At 39.0% G+C, this 16,621-nt stretch overlaps 1 protein-coding gene across 14 annotated transcripts in view; it reads right to left on the bottom strand.

Annotated features, from left to right (window-relative positions):
* EBF1 (EBF transcription factor 1) overlaps positions 1-16,621 on the bottom strand; it is a gene marked incomplete at its 5' end in the record, with an annotated part of 274,881 nt that overhangs the window by 53,457 nt on the left and 204,803 nt on the right. For all 14 annotated transcript variants that reach the window (XM_084536052.1, XM_084536053.1, XM_084536051.1 and 11 more), the window contains one exon: positions 12,912-13,038. In XM_084536052.1, coding sequence (XP_084392178.1) covers positions 12,912-13,038 — 127 coding nt within the window. The remainder of the gene's footprint in view (positions 1-12,911; positions 13,039-16,621) is intronic.

Genomic DNA, 16,621 nt, shown 5'->3' on the forward strand with positions numbered 1-16,621 from the left:
TTGTTGTAAGATAAGCGGAACATGGTAGGACAATGTCTGCACATTGTTACAGCAGGATACTGTGACATTAAGATGTTATAGGTTTGTGGTTATTTGGGGGGGGGGGGTTCCTTTCTTTCCCTGCTGGCAATCCTGGTTCCGTGGGACTTGTGTAAGAAGGCAATAGTGTCTGTGAAATAATGAGCAGGGGAATGCAGTGCTGTTCTTCCACTGCAATGTTAGGTGCAATGTTGCACACTAAAGGACCAGATCAATACTTCCAGCAGCAAGCCGTTCAATACCTCTGAATTATTGCTTCATTTTTCTTCTTATTATAGATGAGTTGTGTTATTATTTTCCCCAAATCGATATTTTACAACCTTTTTTATCCGTTTCTCCATAAATTTTGTGATTACTTTAAACTGGGAATTCCGGTACACTAAATAAGATGCAGTATCTGAGAGGTAGTGAATGTACCAACACGATTTTTTACTCAAGACACTGCTTAAAGGCAGATCCTAATCAATAGCTAAGTAGGAAAATTTTTACGTAAGAAAGTTGGAAGCAGCGCCATTCTTACAAAATCAAAATTCATATTCCTAGAAAATACTAGCTACAAAAGTACACTATTTTAGAAACAGGGGGGAAAGAGAGGTCTGATGGGCACATTGCATGGGAAATTTAATTCCAAACAAACATGCTTTTTATGTTCCCTCAGCTAAAGGGCAACCATAATTCACTAAAATTGTTTCTTACAAAGCAGATAATCCTGTGCACCTTAGAGTGATTTAATTAGCTTCCGTAGCTGTCTCCTGCTAAGTGTTTAAAGCATCTGCAAATCAAATCATGTTAACTCATCTGCTGCACCACTTTCTTTGTTCTATGCATAGGACCTTCCTAATAGCATTAATAGAAGCATGAGTTTCCCTGGAGAGGGGAGTAGCAAAGTGAGTTAATTACATAGTTATTGTAAAATTGTGTACATTAGTCCATAGAACATGCAGGCTAAGTATTACGGTGCTGCACGGAAAGTAATGATAATTTTGGGTGATCCCAAGGACCGCAATTTTGTAATACAAAAGGATAATGCAGATTCCCACTGAAGTCAGAGGAATTCTGCTGAACTCCAGTGCTCAGTGTGCCTGGCCTGCCACTCACAGACTGTAGCACAGGATTCTGGCTGTTCCCCATGTAACAGCTGCAATTTCTACACTCACATTTACTGCAGAATTATAAGACAAAACAGTGGGAGGTAGAGTAATCTTCATTCAATGTGTTATAACACTTTAAAAATTTTTAAAGGGAAAAAAAACATCCCTGGGATTTTACGCTATAAATTGTGTGGATTTCTGTTCATATCTATATGTTCTAATTATGCATACCATCTCAGACATCTCAAAAAGCAGGTCCAGCAGCTCCTTTGGACATGGGCATCAGTACTCCACTGTGGCAAATAATTCATAACAAATCATTCCTTCTCAGTAACTGTCCAGAGACATTTTTCTCTAGTGAACTAGTTAGCTGTATTTGTCAAAGAGTTTTTCTAATCAACCTTAGCCTTACAGATAGAACATTAAGGAGTTGATTGTTACACAATTCCAATTTAAATTCTCCATTTATAGCCTAAGCTCAGGGAGGGCATTACCTCACCTGTGTGTTTGTTGGTTTTGAGTCATAAATATTTTCTGTTTCCTAATAACCGACAGTAAGTTTTACATCCCTTTTTTCCAGACATACGCAAAGTTCACTTTCCATAATACACTCTGAGTTTTTCTTAAAACGAACTGCCTCAGCTAACTCACTTGTTCAAAGATTCACAGGGAGCAAAACACTACAGGGAAACTGGAGGAAAATCATTGCCAAAAACCAAGTGAATATTCACAGTCCTCAAAAATACCCCTATTTCCCAGCTCTAATCAGCATGAACATCTGTGAGGAAAAAAAAAAAAAAAGTCTGAAGGGGGAAATTGGAGAGGGGAGGGGGTAATTTCCATCCTTTCCCTTAGGCCCCAGTTTAAAGCAGGTTCATCTGTCTGTTTAACAGAACTTGCGAGCAATGCAAGGATGAACAGTTTTGGTGAAGAAACGATGCGCAGACTGGCCTTGTTTTTGGGAAATCTGAACTAAGTTTTTCATTCCAGAACAAAAGATACTTAGCACAGTTTCTTGTTTCTGTCCCTGACCTGCCAGACTTGTACCTGGTACTGACAGCCCCTCTATCAATAACAGAGCCTGAACTGACAAAACTACCAAGGGAAAATACAACTTAAGGTAAATAGGTGAGGCGTGTTTCACTCTCTTCCTTTTAAATAAATGGCATGCACATTTCAATGCAAGATTTAAGGGAACCAAAAGTACAGCAAAATTAAAAACAGGCAGAGAAAATATTACTGTTTTTCAATATGAGGGCTACTTGAAGACTTATTTTTAGGAACAGCAATGTAACTGTTATTTCTAGTTGCTGTGCACAACATGCCTGTGAACTTTGGGGAGAATTTTTTTTGGAGTGGCGAAACTAGTCAGAGATGTACCTTTCAAAAAAAATATTTCCCTTGCAGACGTGACCTTTCAACACGTATTCATGCTTATTTCTAACAGTAAAAACTCACCTTTTATTTTCACAAATACAAGCTTGCTGCTAGGACTGCCTGAGCATAAAAATTATATGTTTTTATTTGACACTTTTTAGCTCTCTACAGAAAGCACCCCACAGAAAGCTAGGAATGGGATATAATTGAGGGGGGAGTAGAGAATAAACACATGTATTTCAGAAAGCACCATGGGATTATAATACCTGGGGCAGCAGTCACATTCCTACACAGCACCTAGCACGTGGGGTCATGGAGGGAGCAAATCTTCTCATCCAAGTGAATGTTTGAGCACTTGTTTAGAGCCCATCTATAGTCTGACAGCAGAGAGAAGAGTTTCCTGATGGAGATTCACACAGTGCTAAAATGGTGTCTGAGACAGTCAGGGGTTTGTCCCCCAGAGCTCCCAAGGGAAGGTAGATTTCTAACTCTTTATGCAGATGATGTAAAAGAGGACCTCATCATGTTGAAAAGGGACAAAGATCACCACAGAATATGTCACGGTCTTAAAAAGTGACAGCAAATTGCATAACTGTTAATAGACATCACAGGTTTCCCTCTGCAATTTTCACTGATTTAAAATTGAGAGGTTGATGCCACTTTCTGTTTTAACTAACAAGTATTTTCACTAGACGACTGTTACAACATCTTAATTTCCATGTGCACTTTGTTCCACGAGGACTCAAAAAATACCATTATTTGTTGGTTTTGTGGGTTTTCTCTCTGCTTTTTTTAATTAACCCTTTGTCTGCTGGGAATGGGGTTTCCTCTTGTTAACCACCAATGCTAACACCTGGTGCTACGCAAGAGCAGTTCAAGTCCGCAACTTGATTCAAAATGTTAACCACAATTTATGCCAACAGGAAAAAGGTGAAAAATTACATTCAGGACGGAGGGGAGAGGAGAGAAAGCAAAGAAGATAATGAAAGATGAGGTAACAGTGAGTATGGCCATGCAAATACTTTAGTGCAGACTATGCTGTAGCTCTACAAGGGTAGCTGTCCAAATCCAGGCTCTTTAATGCAATACCTAACAGATGTTTCACGCTTATTTCCTTGAGGTATAAACTGTTATGAGCTGTCTTATACTTAGTAGTAAGTACAAAACAAGTTCACGCAGAATACCTGATGCACTGCAAAACCACAGTGCAATTTAGATCATGCTACCATGTTTGTACAGTAAGACACTAAATAACTTCTGTCCTACCTTGTGGAATAAAAGATCTGCATGGGCTTGGTTGGCAGGATGGTTTTATACTTCTATAGTAACTGTAGAACTCAGAGCAAACCAACAGCAAAAAAACTTTCAGTGAAGATTATATAGTTATACATAGACTTCAAACAATGGAACTTGAGATTTTTTGAAGGGGAAAGGGATGGAAGAAAAAAAAAATGCAACAGAGAAGACAGCACTAACTCTACCATGTTCTTCTTTAGCATGAGCAGTAACTGGGTGATGATTGATGTCTGCCAGAAGGCTCTAGGGAAAGTTTGTTAAGATTGTTGAAACTTCCGTGCAGTTTAAATCTTTAACAAAATTGTATTTTATGTAAGACATTAGTCAACCATTATCATGAAATAAACTATTGCCAAATGTATCAGATCATTTAAAACACCTTGTTTACAATTCACTTCCTTTCTGAGTTGTTTTTTTTTTTCTCTGTCGGCTCCTGTGGTGCCAGCAATACAACATCTCTCCAGATACCAGTGCCTACGAGGGCATGTCTGCACTGCAGACTGCAATGTTACACACAGAAGTATTCAAGCTGACTTTAAGTAAAGTAAAAATGGACATTACAACCTGTACCAGGAAGGAACTCTGCAGTATTTTTGGCAGGGCTGAGAAGCTGTCAGGATTGAGCCTAGTCATTCCGGGACAAAACTGTTTCAGCATCTCTATCCAGACACCATGGCAGACCACATAACTTATGCACTTGATATCTTCATAACTAAGCAGAAGAGCCTGTGTGAGTTCTTGCAAGATAGCAGAAAAGTACAAAGAACTTCACACTCCATGCAATAAATTGGTCTTGCATCCACTGAGATGAAAGGCTGCAAGTACAAGATTTTCCTTTTATCTGTATATTAACAAAAAAGCCACAATCTGTAGACATGGGCTGTATTGGGGCACATCCACTCTGTAGTCACTGCTGTCAGCAAGATTTAACCAGGCTAGATAAGCATTACTGGCCGGGTAGGGATGCTAGTACAAAGCTCAAAGCAAGCGAGGCTGCCCAATTCCTGCCTCTGGGGAACAACAGTTCCACGCCACACTGCCACAGTCAGCTGTACAGCATTCACCGGTGTAAGAAAATGCCTAAGTAAAACGAACCCCCACTAGCAAGCACCTCAAAGGATTAAGCACAGTTTAAAGGGGGCTGTTTCGCAGGCAGCGCTGTAGAAGAGTGTGCCGCAGGTGGTCGTGCACTAAATTCACATTCTGACGTCCTCCCCAGAGCCAGCATGCTGTGCGCTCAGGCACCTCTGACAACCTGGCCCACAGTTTCGCCTTTTCTCAACAACACACAATAAATCCTGCACACGGTTCCAGGCAGAAATCAAAAACTGCTGCACCCCATGAGAAGCGCAGGAAGGATGAGATAGGTAAATATATACCCACAAGATTGCCAAAATTCCCAGTTAAGTCTGCAAAACATTTCAGTGGCAATGCAGAGCCGAGGACCTGGCTTTTTGGTCCACCAAGAGATACTGCCTTGTCCCCCTTTTCAGGGCATGGGATCAAAACACATTAAAGTAACTACAGTAGTCACCGCTGCTATTATTAGCTGCCCATTTCTGTGGCATTTGTCTAATCTGAATATCCATACATTAAGAAACAAGACAGTGAAGCCATGTGTAGAAAAAGAACACAATTGAGGCTTTTTAGAAATTCATCTCATCTCTCTGTTTTATTGGCCATTTTTTTTTCAAGTGGGAATAATATCTTATCAACTGACACGAGCTAAAAGGAGAATAAAAAAAGATTAACAATTTTAGCATGGAATAAGAGAGTTTTGAAGCAAAGGCATGAAAATTTAAAGGTTTTGGTGTGGGGATAAAGAAAAGAATTTACAAGGCTTATTTTTGTGAACCCAGAGGGTTAATTTATCATGGAATAAGTCTGGAACTTGAAAAGCAAAACATGGTTTATTGGCTTTGAAGGTCAGATAACTACGTTATATCATATTCAATAGGTTAAGGTTCCAAGGGTCTACAGGGTTGCATGACAATTGCAGGAATCCTTATAAAGTCTAGTTTATACCTTTATCGTTAATAGCTTTCTAATCCTTTACCACAAATTTATAGTTTAGAAATGGCAACACATCTTAAAGATTAAAGGTATGTGACAAACAGTTCATGTCCTTTAATAATCAAATCACATAGCTTAGATTGGGGGCTTATCAGGCTTTTTCCTACTCTATGGTTTCATAGGTAGAGAATACTTTATATCCCTATTACATGAATGATGAATGGGACCATTGGTTATGGGCTGTTATTTGCTTGGCTGTAGTCAATATGTTTTCTTTGGACAGGGACTTCAGTGATTTATTTCTCTTTTGGCCTTATCACTTATTAACTCAGGGCAGACAGAAAAAGCCAAGGTTGTGAATAAGGACTAGTGCCCATTTAGACTTCTAATATCAGAGAAAATATTCTTTTTAATGATCCAGCTACCCTTTGCTCTGTAGACTCTGATTGCACTTCCCTCTAACTAGAAAATAAAGGTCATATTTCTTGGAAAGTGTATACATAAAATATGCAAAATAATATGTTTCCTTCTCAGCCAGCTTTATTCTGACGGTTGCTGTAATTGCTTCCATTTTGCAGCTGTCCTACAGGTACACTGCACACTTTTAGTGATTGTTTCTTGCAGTGTGTTATGGTGCTGCCAGTGTTTGCGAAATACTAAAGATATAAGGGTTCTGTGTTCCTATTAGCATACAAAAGGGATTTTCCAGTCTACCTCTGCCGCCTCCTCACTGTCTGATAACACCCTTTTCCCCGCAATCAATTCTGATTCCTCCCAGCTTCCATTCCTGAATTGCTGCAAACCAAACCAACAACCCTTCCTAATAATATTCCTAATATTCAACCCTGATGACTGTCCACACTTTACTGTGCAAGTCCTAACAAACACCAAAACAACTACCTTTGTAATGAAAACCAACCCCACCACTAAATAACAAAGATTCCTATATTATTTCATATAGGAGAGCTTGCCCCAAAACAGTTGCAACCATTTATTAGCTTATTTGCACTAAAAATTTCCAGAGAGTCCAGGCAGGCAAGCTATTAACACTGACTCAGCAGAGTCGCTAAGTTAATGGACTGGATCTCAGAAAGGGCCAGGTTTAAGCTTAAACTCAAATAGATTTCCTGAACAAAACTTCTTTTTTCCAGGGAAGGTAACATCCAAGACCAGACCACTGGCATGGGTGCACCATTCCCTCCCATGTTTTCCCATCCGTATTTTACCTGCATGATGCTATGAGGAAAGACAAGACACCAGCTCTTATTTTAAACTTCATACATTGATTTGAATTGAGGGATTTTATTCTGTTCTTCTGTAGCACATGGTGGCTGACTAACTTTTAGACATCTGAAACTTTTCATTCTGCCACACCTATAAATATTTACTAGTGAAAGGCAGATAAAAACTGCTGTTAAGACCAAATGGCACTCATTTGCTAGATAGCAGATCTCGAAGCTGGTAACTCTTCTGGAGAAGTGATGTGCTCTATATTTCATTTCAGATTAATGATCATCATATATTTGAGGGTGAATAATTTTATAAACACATAAGATAAAACACAAGACAGCATCTGAGATGCTGTCTTTATTTTATTTTATATTATTTTTATTGTTCTGTTGACGGTGTCCTTCTCTCCTCATTTATACTAATCAGCTATTTCAGTGTTCATGTTTTAATAATAAACACATATGAATAGGCCATTGTAAAACTAATGAGCTTGTGTAATACTGATGTTGAGAATAACTGTCACTAGGTTTTAACATTTCTCAGGAACTAGCAGATATACAGCTATGGCCAAGGTTAGCTGGTATAAGGGTCAAGCTCTAGCCCAGAGGGATCAAGCAAGGCTCCAGAGGGGCTACAGAAATCTCTTGACAGCCAGTCTGTCTCTTATCACTTTTTTTTTTTTTTTCCCTTTGGTTCTACAAACTCCAGAACTCTCCATTCTGAAATCTGATTGCTTAATTGATTATGTATCTTTTCAACCTTGCACAGTCATTGTTGCCTTCTTGAAAGCAGAAATCATTCTTTGCAAAGGGATCACTGAAGTTTACCAGGCTGGAAACTTTAGGGATAAGTGGTTCCAATTCTGAACAGAGCTGTGAATAAGACTTACATCTCTGCTTCTACAGCCACAGACTGAAATTTCAAATGGCAATGAGCAGTTTTTAGTCTCTTACTCTTGGAGGTATTTGACTTAAGAAATGAGAAGGGAATGATTCTCATTAACAATTGCCCCTACACTTCTGTAAATTAAATCATTTAAAGAGACAAAAGTAAACTTGAAGCTACCTAAAACTGAGGATCTTGAAAATATCACTCAAATCATCTGTGATCTGCAAGGCTCTTCCTGTTTGTACACAGATGCAACTGTTTTTGGAAGTAAGTAAAGGGTGAAATGAGGATGGAGCAGGGATTTTTCCACATGAGGCTGTTTCTTCTTTGTAGCAACTAGGGGAGTGACAAGTTCTCTGAGAAGCCCTATGACATTTCAGAGAAAGATGCAGTTTCCCAGAAATTCTGCAAAGACCCTGACCTTCACAATGCTAGCGTTTCTACACCACTCTATACACAATGGTCCAAAAGTATAATGCAAACATGACCAGCCTTCCCAGTGCTCCACTCTGACCTACTCTGCCTTCATCACAATTACTGCAGTTGGACTAAATGATCTTCCCTTCCTACTGAACTATTCTGTTCTGTTCTGGAGGATCAGCACTCAGCATCTGGGTTAGTCACATTGCACAGCAAGCCCTGTTTGATAGAGACCATGCTGACCCTACATCCCCCTGATTAGAGTCATACCATATCCCAGAGTTTATAAGAAACCCCAAAGGAACTGCAGGGAGACGTGACTGTCTCTCTAGATATGCTGTCAGCATGCAAATGGTTTAGCCCACAGCCTCCCTGTAAGACTAATATACAAAGGAAAATGGTCCCTAAATTCCAACTGGTGTCCAAGCACATGACCAATTTTCAATAATAATAATAATAAAAAGTGTTTGTAGGTAGTACACAGACAAGAATCTGAATTAATCCCACGTCCATAACTTTGTCACTAAGTTGTGAACTTCTGGCTGCCATATAATCCTCTGCTCTGGTTTTGGAACCAAAGCACAAAACCTTACACAAAGCAGGTGGTAGAAGCATAATGCATTTTTTGGACATTCCATACATCCTTTCCAATACATGGTGAGATAATGCTCCTTTCACATACACCCATACATTCCACTCAAATCTCATCATCTAGTAACACCATTCATAGTAAAATTCATCTGTGAAAATCATGCTGTCCATAATGCATTTTTTATTTAATTTGTGCTTTAAAATAAACAAATAATAAATAATAATTAAAAAAAAAAAAATAATAATGATAGAAAGAAAAAAAAAAAAAAGCTCAAAGGCCTGACTAGGTACCACAAATTTGTGTCAATTCTTATCCCTTATTTAATTCAACCATATATGCCCTGAGTCACCTTGGCAAAAGGGATTTGTATACATAATGGCTTCTTAGTTTCACTGCTCCTAAAATACTGGTAGTGACACATACCTGATTCATAAGTTGTGATGTGAAGCCAAATTCATTCAGTGCTCTTCAGTACCTGAAGAGATTTACGGATGAAGGGTGCCACAGAAAAACACTGACCAGCATGATGCTTCACTGGTTTGTGTACTTCTTTCTGCAGTATGAACTTCCAGTACAATTCCAACATGAACATACATATCATATGTGTTCATACTTTTGTATTTCTAGTAACATTCTCTAAGAAATGTCAAAGATCAAAATTTAAGCTCTGTAAGTGCATGCTATTAGCTTGCTTTGCAAATGGGAAATAAAAAAAAAAAAAAAAAAAAAAAAAAGCTATGCTTCCTTGTAAGCACAGGGTTGACACTGGTTTATTTCTTTCAAAAAAATATTTGAAAAAGCCAGGATTTCTCTGTATATATGTGACCTTGATTCCTAGATGGCACATGGACTACTTAGAGATCATGTTACTAAGTTATTTGCAGTTAAAGGGGAAGAAAAAGGCTAAAATTAATGGGTCACTGGGTATTTTCTTCTGAGAACTTAAGTACTTAACAGTAAGAAAAAAACAGTTTACAGCCAGGTGGCTTGAGGGGATATTTTGTTGAACACTGATTAAAAATAATTTCTTCTAAATGAGACCTGACCACAAAATGGGACCATTAACGAGCAGGGACATTCTCACCAGAAAGGAAACTACGCTTGATCGACTCCTGCACCGCCCACAAACCCCAGGTCTTTTTCTCTCTCTTTCTCTCACACACTCTCTCTCTTTTTTTTTCTCTCTTTTTTCTCTTTTCCCTTTTTTTCCTTTCCCATTTTCTTGTTCCTAATAGCAGGGTAAATAAGCAGCAAGTGATGCTGAAATGTTTTCGGCCAAAAACAGAGGCCAAACTCCTCTGAGAAAACATTTGGCCTCTGTGGTTTTGTAATATGTTCCAGAACACTGAGTTCACTGAAGAACATTGTGAAAAACTCCCATCGGCTGGAGTGATGCTGGGGAATGTTACTGTATCCCAACTTCCAATTGGTCCATTTCCTGCAGGCCTTGTTAAAAAAAAAAAAAGAAAAAAAAAATAGTGCTATGTGGGAGTTAAAACAAGTTCTCATGGGAAAAATGAATGGCAAGAAATTCTAGCTTTAAAAGAAACAGCTAATCTGCTAGTTTGATTGTTCTTCAAAACTTACAATGAACCAATAATCCTAATTAAAAACACTTGGCCTAGTTCTCTAAAGCATCATAGCTTTTTCTATGCTTCGTTTGTACACACCATAGACTATTAGTTTTTTTCTAGTGCTCACTAACAAAGTGCTGACTTTGTTGGGATGGCTGAGCTAATTTCGTGAACTCAGTGTGAAACCTTAGCTAAACAAAATTGTGGTAATTTTCCTTAATTTGTAAAAGTGATTGGAGTGCAAACAAAATTTTCCTCTTGGGTCAATCCTATAATTTTCAATTAACTAAAACTAATCGGCAGGCATGTACTGAACCTGCATTTTGTTTAAAGGGCTGGAAGGCACTTCTGAAGGTCAGGATGCATTAATTGTTTTTATTTTACTTTCATTTAGTCCTTAAAAAAAAGACACATTTAAGTTCAGGCTGCCTGTGAAAGAACTGCAAAAAATGCAAATTGTGTGAGGTATAATTTCAGTCACAATAGCATTTCTATATCTACCATAGCTCCATAAAAGCTGCATAAGTAAGAGAATTGTCCGTGGACTGGATCACCTTTGATTTTATCATTGTTGTTTAGTATTTCATAACTTTCGTTTATTGAATGAAAAATAATGTGTTTTAAACACTAATCTGAAAATGCATAGATGGAAACACTTTCCCTACTGGGACAACTTATTTCCACATTCAACCTTTTTTCCTAGAAAAGCTATTTAATAGTGATCTGAAAAGAAAATCAAAATGGGTCCAAGTCATTTGTACATTTTTTTGTACAAATTTCTTTAATTGCATAAGAAAGTCCCCATAAATTTCTTTGAAAAGTTCAGGGGAGTCTGCTTTCCTCCCTGCCTTCTTTGCAAACATGTTTGCTGTTTCACTGGCCCAAGATGCTGCCACCCCAGTGGCTCAACAACTAGCAGAAGGACAGCACAACTTATTGTACAAAGTCCAGAAGGGAAAGGATTCACAGTCAAACTGTCCAGAGCTCTGGCTGACACTTTGATGTGGTATACACTGCCAGTTTGCACCAGCTGGCAATTTGACCCTTTGCATTTTCTTGTTCTTTTGTTCCACCACATTCAAATCCTAAATAACTTTTTGATATGGTGCGTTCTTGTTCAATATATGAATTTCCCACAGATTGCTGAAATCATAATGCTTACAATAAATACACATACTCCCCACCAATGCCTTCTGCTTAGTGAGCAAAGCGATATGTGAACACTTTAAGACCCAGCTTAAGGAAACCCAGTGCAAAATCCTAGCCAAATGAGCGGGTATTTGGAAGAAGACAACAAAACTTTATATGGCACCTTTATTCAACTTGCTCTGTGTTAAGGAAATCAAATGACAGCTTCTTTACCCAGCTGGAGCGCAGAAGTCCATCCCCTGCCTCGAGTCCATGTTTGTACACTCACAGTAGGAGCAGTACACGTGCCCAGTGTTAATTCAGTGTGCCCCGTAGCCACAGGCATTTATGTTGCATTCTTAAAGTTTTAGGGCCAAACAAGAATGAGGAAAGGCATTGCATTGGATTGTGATGAAGCACAGTTCAGGCAAAGTTACAGAAGCAGTAGACCTGTCTGCACTATAGGTCAAACAACAAGCACATCCAAACCCAGACCAAGACGTTAATTCTTGAAGCATGTATAACTTGCAAGGAATCAACAACACATGTTATTTTAAAAATGGTAGGCTGCTTCTTGGTTCATCTCCCATTTCCTTATCACTACTCAGAGTGGTTTAGCATTGACAGTACCTGTAACATCTTAGCAGTTTTGTTAATAACTCTTCAGGCCAGAGCTCTCTACTCAGTGGTCTCAGTGTGGATACCACCCCAAAACATTGCAAGTCACTATGTCTGCAGCATCAACTGGGGCAAAAGCTACTTGGCCTCCCTGGAAGGCAGAGACAAGTATGTTACAGTGAGATGGGAAGGCAAACAGGCTGCTGCTTTCAACACTTGCTGGGCCATGTCACTGTTACAACACAAGATGCAGGTATTTAGCAAGATGCTTCTGGGAAAGTAGGTTCATGATCACACCGGTGTGTCTGGCTCTTGATGCTTGCACGTTTCCTTGGTTCCTTTAGGGACAGGAGCATCTGTTTCTTTCCTTCCTCTACACCCCCAACCCTCAGGTAAAGAGCTGTCCTATTGGGAGGACAAACAAGTAAACAGAAGTCCCACATGGGTATGCTTTCAGATTCATCTCAACACAGACCTCCATTTCAGAATCCAGCCTTATATTGGTATATTCAATGATGTGATCAGCCCAAAAAAAAATAATAAAACATGGTACAGCTTTTAACGATGAAAGCTGAAGCCCTAGCAAGTGTGATATATTGCCTGCTCTATTTCTTGATGTTATATCTAGCACTAAAGTATCCTTACCTGTGTAAATGAATCTTCCAGGTGTTCCCTTACAAAACTGCTTAGACTTGTAGGACAATGTGACTTCTACAACCCCTGGGATATGTCGGGGAGGCGTCTGTACACGGATGGCATGAGGAGTAATCAGCTAGAGGAAAACATTGAGAAGGGAAAAGAGAGAAGAAAAAAAAAAAAAAAAAAGCACTATTAGATGCTGAATACTTCTTTAATAACACTTTCCTCTCAGATCACAGTAAACAAGCTTTGAAACATGTAATTAACCTGTCAATGTTTGAATACAATCTTGATGTAACCCACACAAAAGCCAGTGACTACAATATTTACAAGCATTCTCTTTCTCAGCCGTAACAACATTATTTCTGTTTTCATACATGGCAGGCACTCACTTCCTAGTACAAGCATCAGCCCTGGTTTAATGCAATAACTTTAGCTTACACCAGCAGGATGCCTATGTTTGCTCAAGTGAACATTGGGGTCATGACAGTGTCCAACAAATCTGATTGATAAATGATACGCAGTTACGTGTGTGAACACAGCCCTTTAGCTGAGATTCACTGCACTGTGCAAACCCAGGCAGGCTTTTAAACACACTGGTCCCCAGCTGACATCTGTATACTGAAAAAGCACCATGTGCTGCAGTTTTAATTAGAGACCCTTTCCTATTCATTTTGTGGAGGCATAACTGATTACTGCAGAAATGCTAAGTTTGGTTTCTAAAGGAAGCCGGGTTTTTCTTTGCAACTGATCAAAGTGCTCAAAATACATGTACCAAATATAAGCATTTACCCATCAGTTCCAGTTTGCCTCCACTGCAGTGACTGACATATATCTGAGAAATCACTTGCATGTGTAGATTTACACATGTAATAAACAGACATAACTTTCTTGCTAACTGGACTGGGGACCCTGATACTCAAGACAAAATGGATGGGGTGGGCCAGTGCTTTCCTTTCTGGTATCTATTAGGATTATGGACTGGATTTAAGTAGTGTTTATACTGGTTTCAAGTAGTTCTTGAAACTAATATTAGAGCCATTTAGGAGTTCACTAATTTATTGCAGATTAATTCAAATCTCTGATGTGTTCAGTAATTACAGAATTGACCTCCCCATCACTGAAATGTCCTTTTCTCACCCATTATGCTCACTTAGACAAGAACAGGAAAAAGAGGTACAGAGAAAAAGTGAAATGATTGTGTCCAGCAACCAAGTTATGGCTCTGGTACGTGGATAATCCTTCTGTAATTGACTATGGCACCCTAAAACACTACTAGAGAAGCAAACAGCCACGATCAAACTAACCTTGACAATGAGCAAAGCCATAGCTACCCAAGCAGACAGTCAGCTGCTCAGTGCTGTTGGTTGCCTACTTGATTACGGAATACAATTTCATAGAAAATACTGTTTGTTTGTTTGTTTTTTAAAGATGTTTTCCACTTTTTTTTTTTTTTTTTTTTTAACAGGAACCAAACATTTCAAAATCATGGTAAGGTCCTATCAAACTATCAGCCTTCTTAAGCACATCTTTGTTTAGGACACAGGACTATTGCTCCTAATTTATACTACAAACTGCCAAGAAAGCTAAAATTCCCAAATAAAGCAGTTTGGGAAAAAAAAAAAAAAAAAAAAAAAAAAAAAAAAAAAAGAACAGAGGAGAAAGGAATGTCTGCCTGAGAGCCATCTGTGTTACTGCAGCAAATGGCATTCACAGTAGGAAATTCTCCATATTTAAAATAGGAAAATTAGTATTAGATCAAGTTGAAGATTAAAAACAAAACTACCAGCATCAAATACTCCAAACATTATTCAGATCCACATAAGTCATAAGGTCAGCCCCCAACTCATGCCATTTTAAAATGTTCATGTCAGGAACCAGTCTTCTAGTTTGTGAGCTCCAGAAAGCACGTATTCAGGCTCTGCTTTGAAATTACGTGATTTAGAAATGTATTTATTTTTAGAAGGACCCTGCTTTTTCTTTTTCTTTTTTCTAAATGACTAACAAACTTTTTTTTTTTTTCTAAACAATCAAACAAACAAATATACACACACTTCCAAAATTCCTTTTAGTTAAATTGAGTTGCCTTAAAGTTGGGTCTGACCAAAGTTGTGAAGTCTAGGCTAATTCTCTGCATGCCCCCAATAGTCAGCAGAAGCAGAAAGCACTGCCGAATTTATTTCCCAGGCTTCAGACACCTCTCATGTTTGCATAAGCTGCTCCCTGGAAGCATCTACCTTTCTCCAGTACGCTGGGATGACAAATTTAAACTAGATGCTTAACTGTAGGTAGCCAAGCACAATTGAGGTAAATCCCATCCTCAAGCAGTCCTAGTTAACTGGGTGAACTGGCAAGATGAGAAAAGTTTCATGCCATTTTTAAGGGAAAATACTTGTAAAAACAGCCAAGGATTTTAATACTGAAGTTTAACATGCTAGTCTTACTGCATCAGCATGTGCCTCATGCCCCTCACCCCCATTCTGGCATGAGCTCTACAGACAGCTTCTGGTTGTATCTTTGAATTTCCCAGCATTTACTGGTCTGTCACCACTTTAATGTTCTTTAAACATAATTTGTGGCATTTTCCAATACTCATCTTCCCTGGTTCCCAAGAAATGTCTGACCTATTTATGGTCCATTGTTAAAGAGAGCTGGGGAGAGTTAAGCAAGTTTCCTGGTTTGTTCTCCACAAACAGTTTGGTTTTCCTTTGTGCTCTGAAGTAAATAAGTTTAACTGTGTTTAAAACCACAAATATACAATACTGTCGCCCACACATTCCCAAAGGGTGAACATTATGTCTGAAGTCCTATGGTTTAGGATACTCGGTATATATTTTACTCCTCTCTCCTCTGGAACTGAAGCTTGGGAGATACAGTAGAAGAACACATATTCCTCTTCCTTTAACTTTTTTCTCTTTGCCGTCTACCACTGCCCCTGATACAGTGCTGAGCTAGAAGGATCTTTGCTCTGTGTCAATATTCAGTTCTCATGCCCACAGAAAGGAACTAGCTAACTTGGTTACCTACCAGTATTCCCCTATATTGTTGCCATCTCAAGAAATAGGTTTTAAGGGACAAAAAATGTCACTGCACTTTAAAATCTGCCCTCTGAACCCCACCTCTGGTCTTGACCTCTGGTTCCCCAGCAACGCCAGGATCTTCATTTTAGACTGGGACCAGCTCTCTGAATCACTGTGACTCTGTTTTGCAATTGGAGTGACTCAATGGATGCTGCATGGGCCTGGGTTCATGGCCAAATCTGCCCCTGACCCCTTATGACTCCAGGATTGTGGGATGTATTCCTGTCTACACTACTGACCCATGACCTCACCTGGCGAACCCTCTCCTAGCACTCTTTCTCCTCTCATGCCGACAGACTATGCCTTCTTCAAAGCAGAGTCTGTCCAGTATTTGCATGCAAAGCACCTGAGAAAGGTAAGATGTTAGCATCAAAATATATTAAAAATAAAGGCAACACTTCTGGAGGCCTCTAAGACCCAAACTGTTGAAGGTTCTGGGGAGTATTCTGGGGAAGCATCATTATATGATCTCCCACTTGTTTTTTATGCATGTCTGCCATTTCCCACTACCAAACATAAGACACAGAGCTAGATGAACCTCCATGTCTCACCCACTTAAGCTATTTTGATACTCCAACCTCACGTGAGAACACTTTGTGCATTAACAACTAACGTGCCAAGAAATAAGGATTTGTA

This window comes from Aythya ferina, assembly GCF_964211825.1.
Source record: "Aythya ferina genome assembly, chromosome: 14".
In the NCBI taxonomy this organism is placed as follows: domain Eukaryota; kingdom Metazoa; phylum Chordata; class Aves; order Anseriformes; family Anatidae; genus Aythya; species Aythya ferina.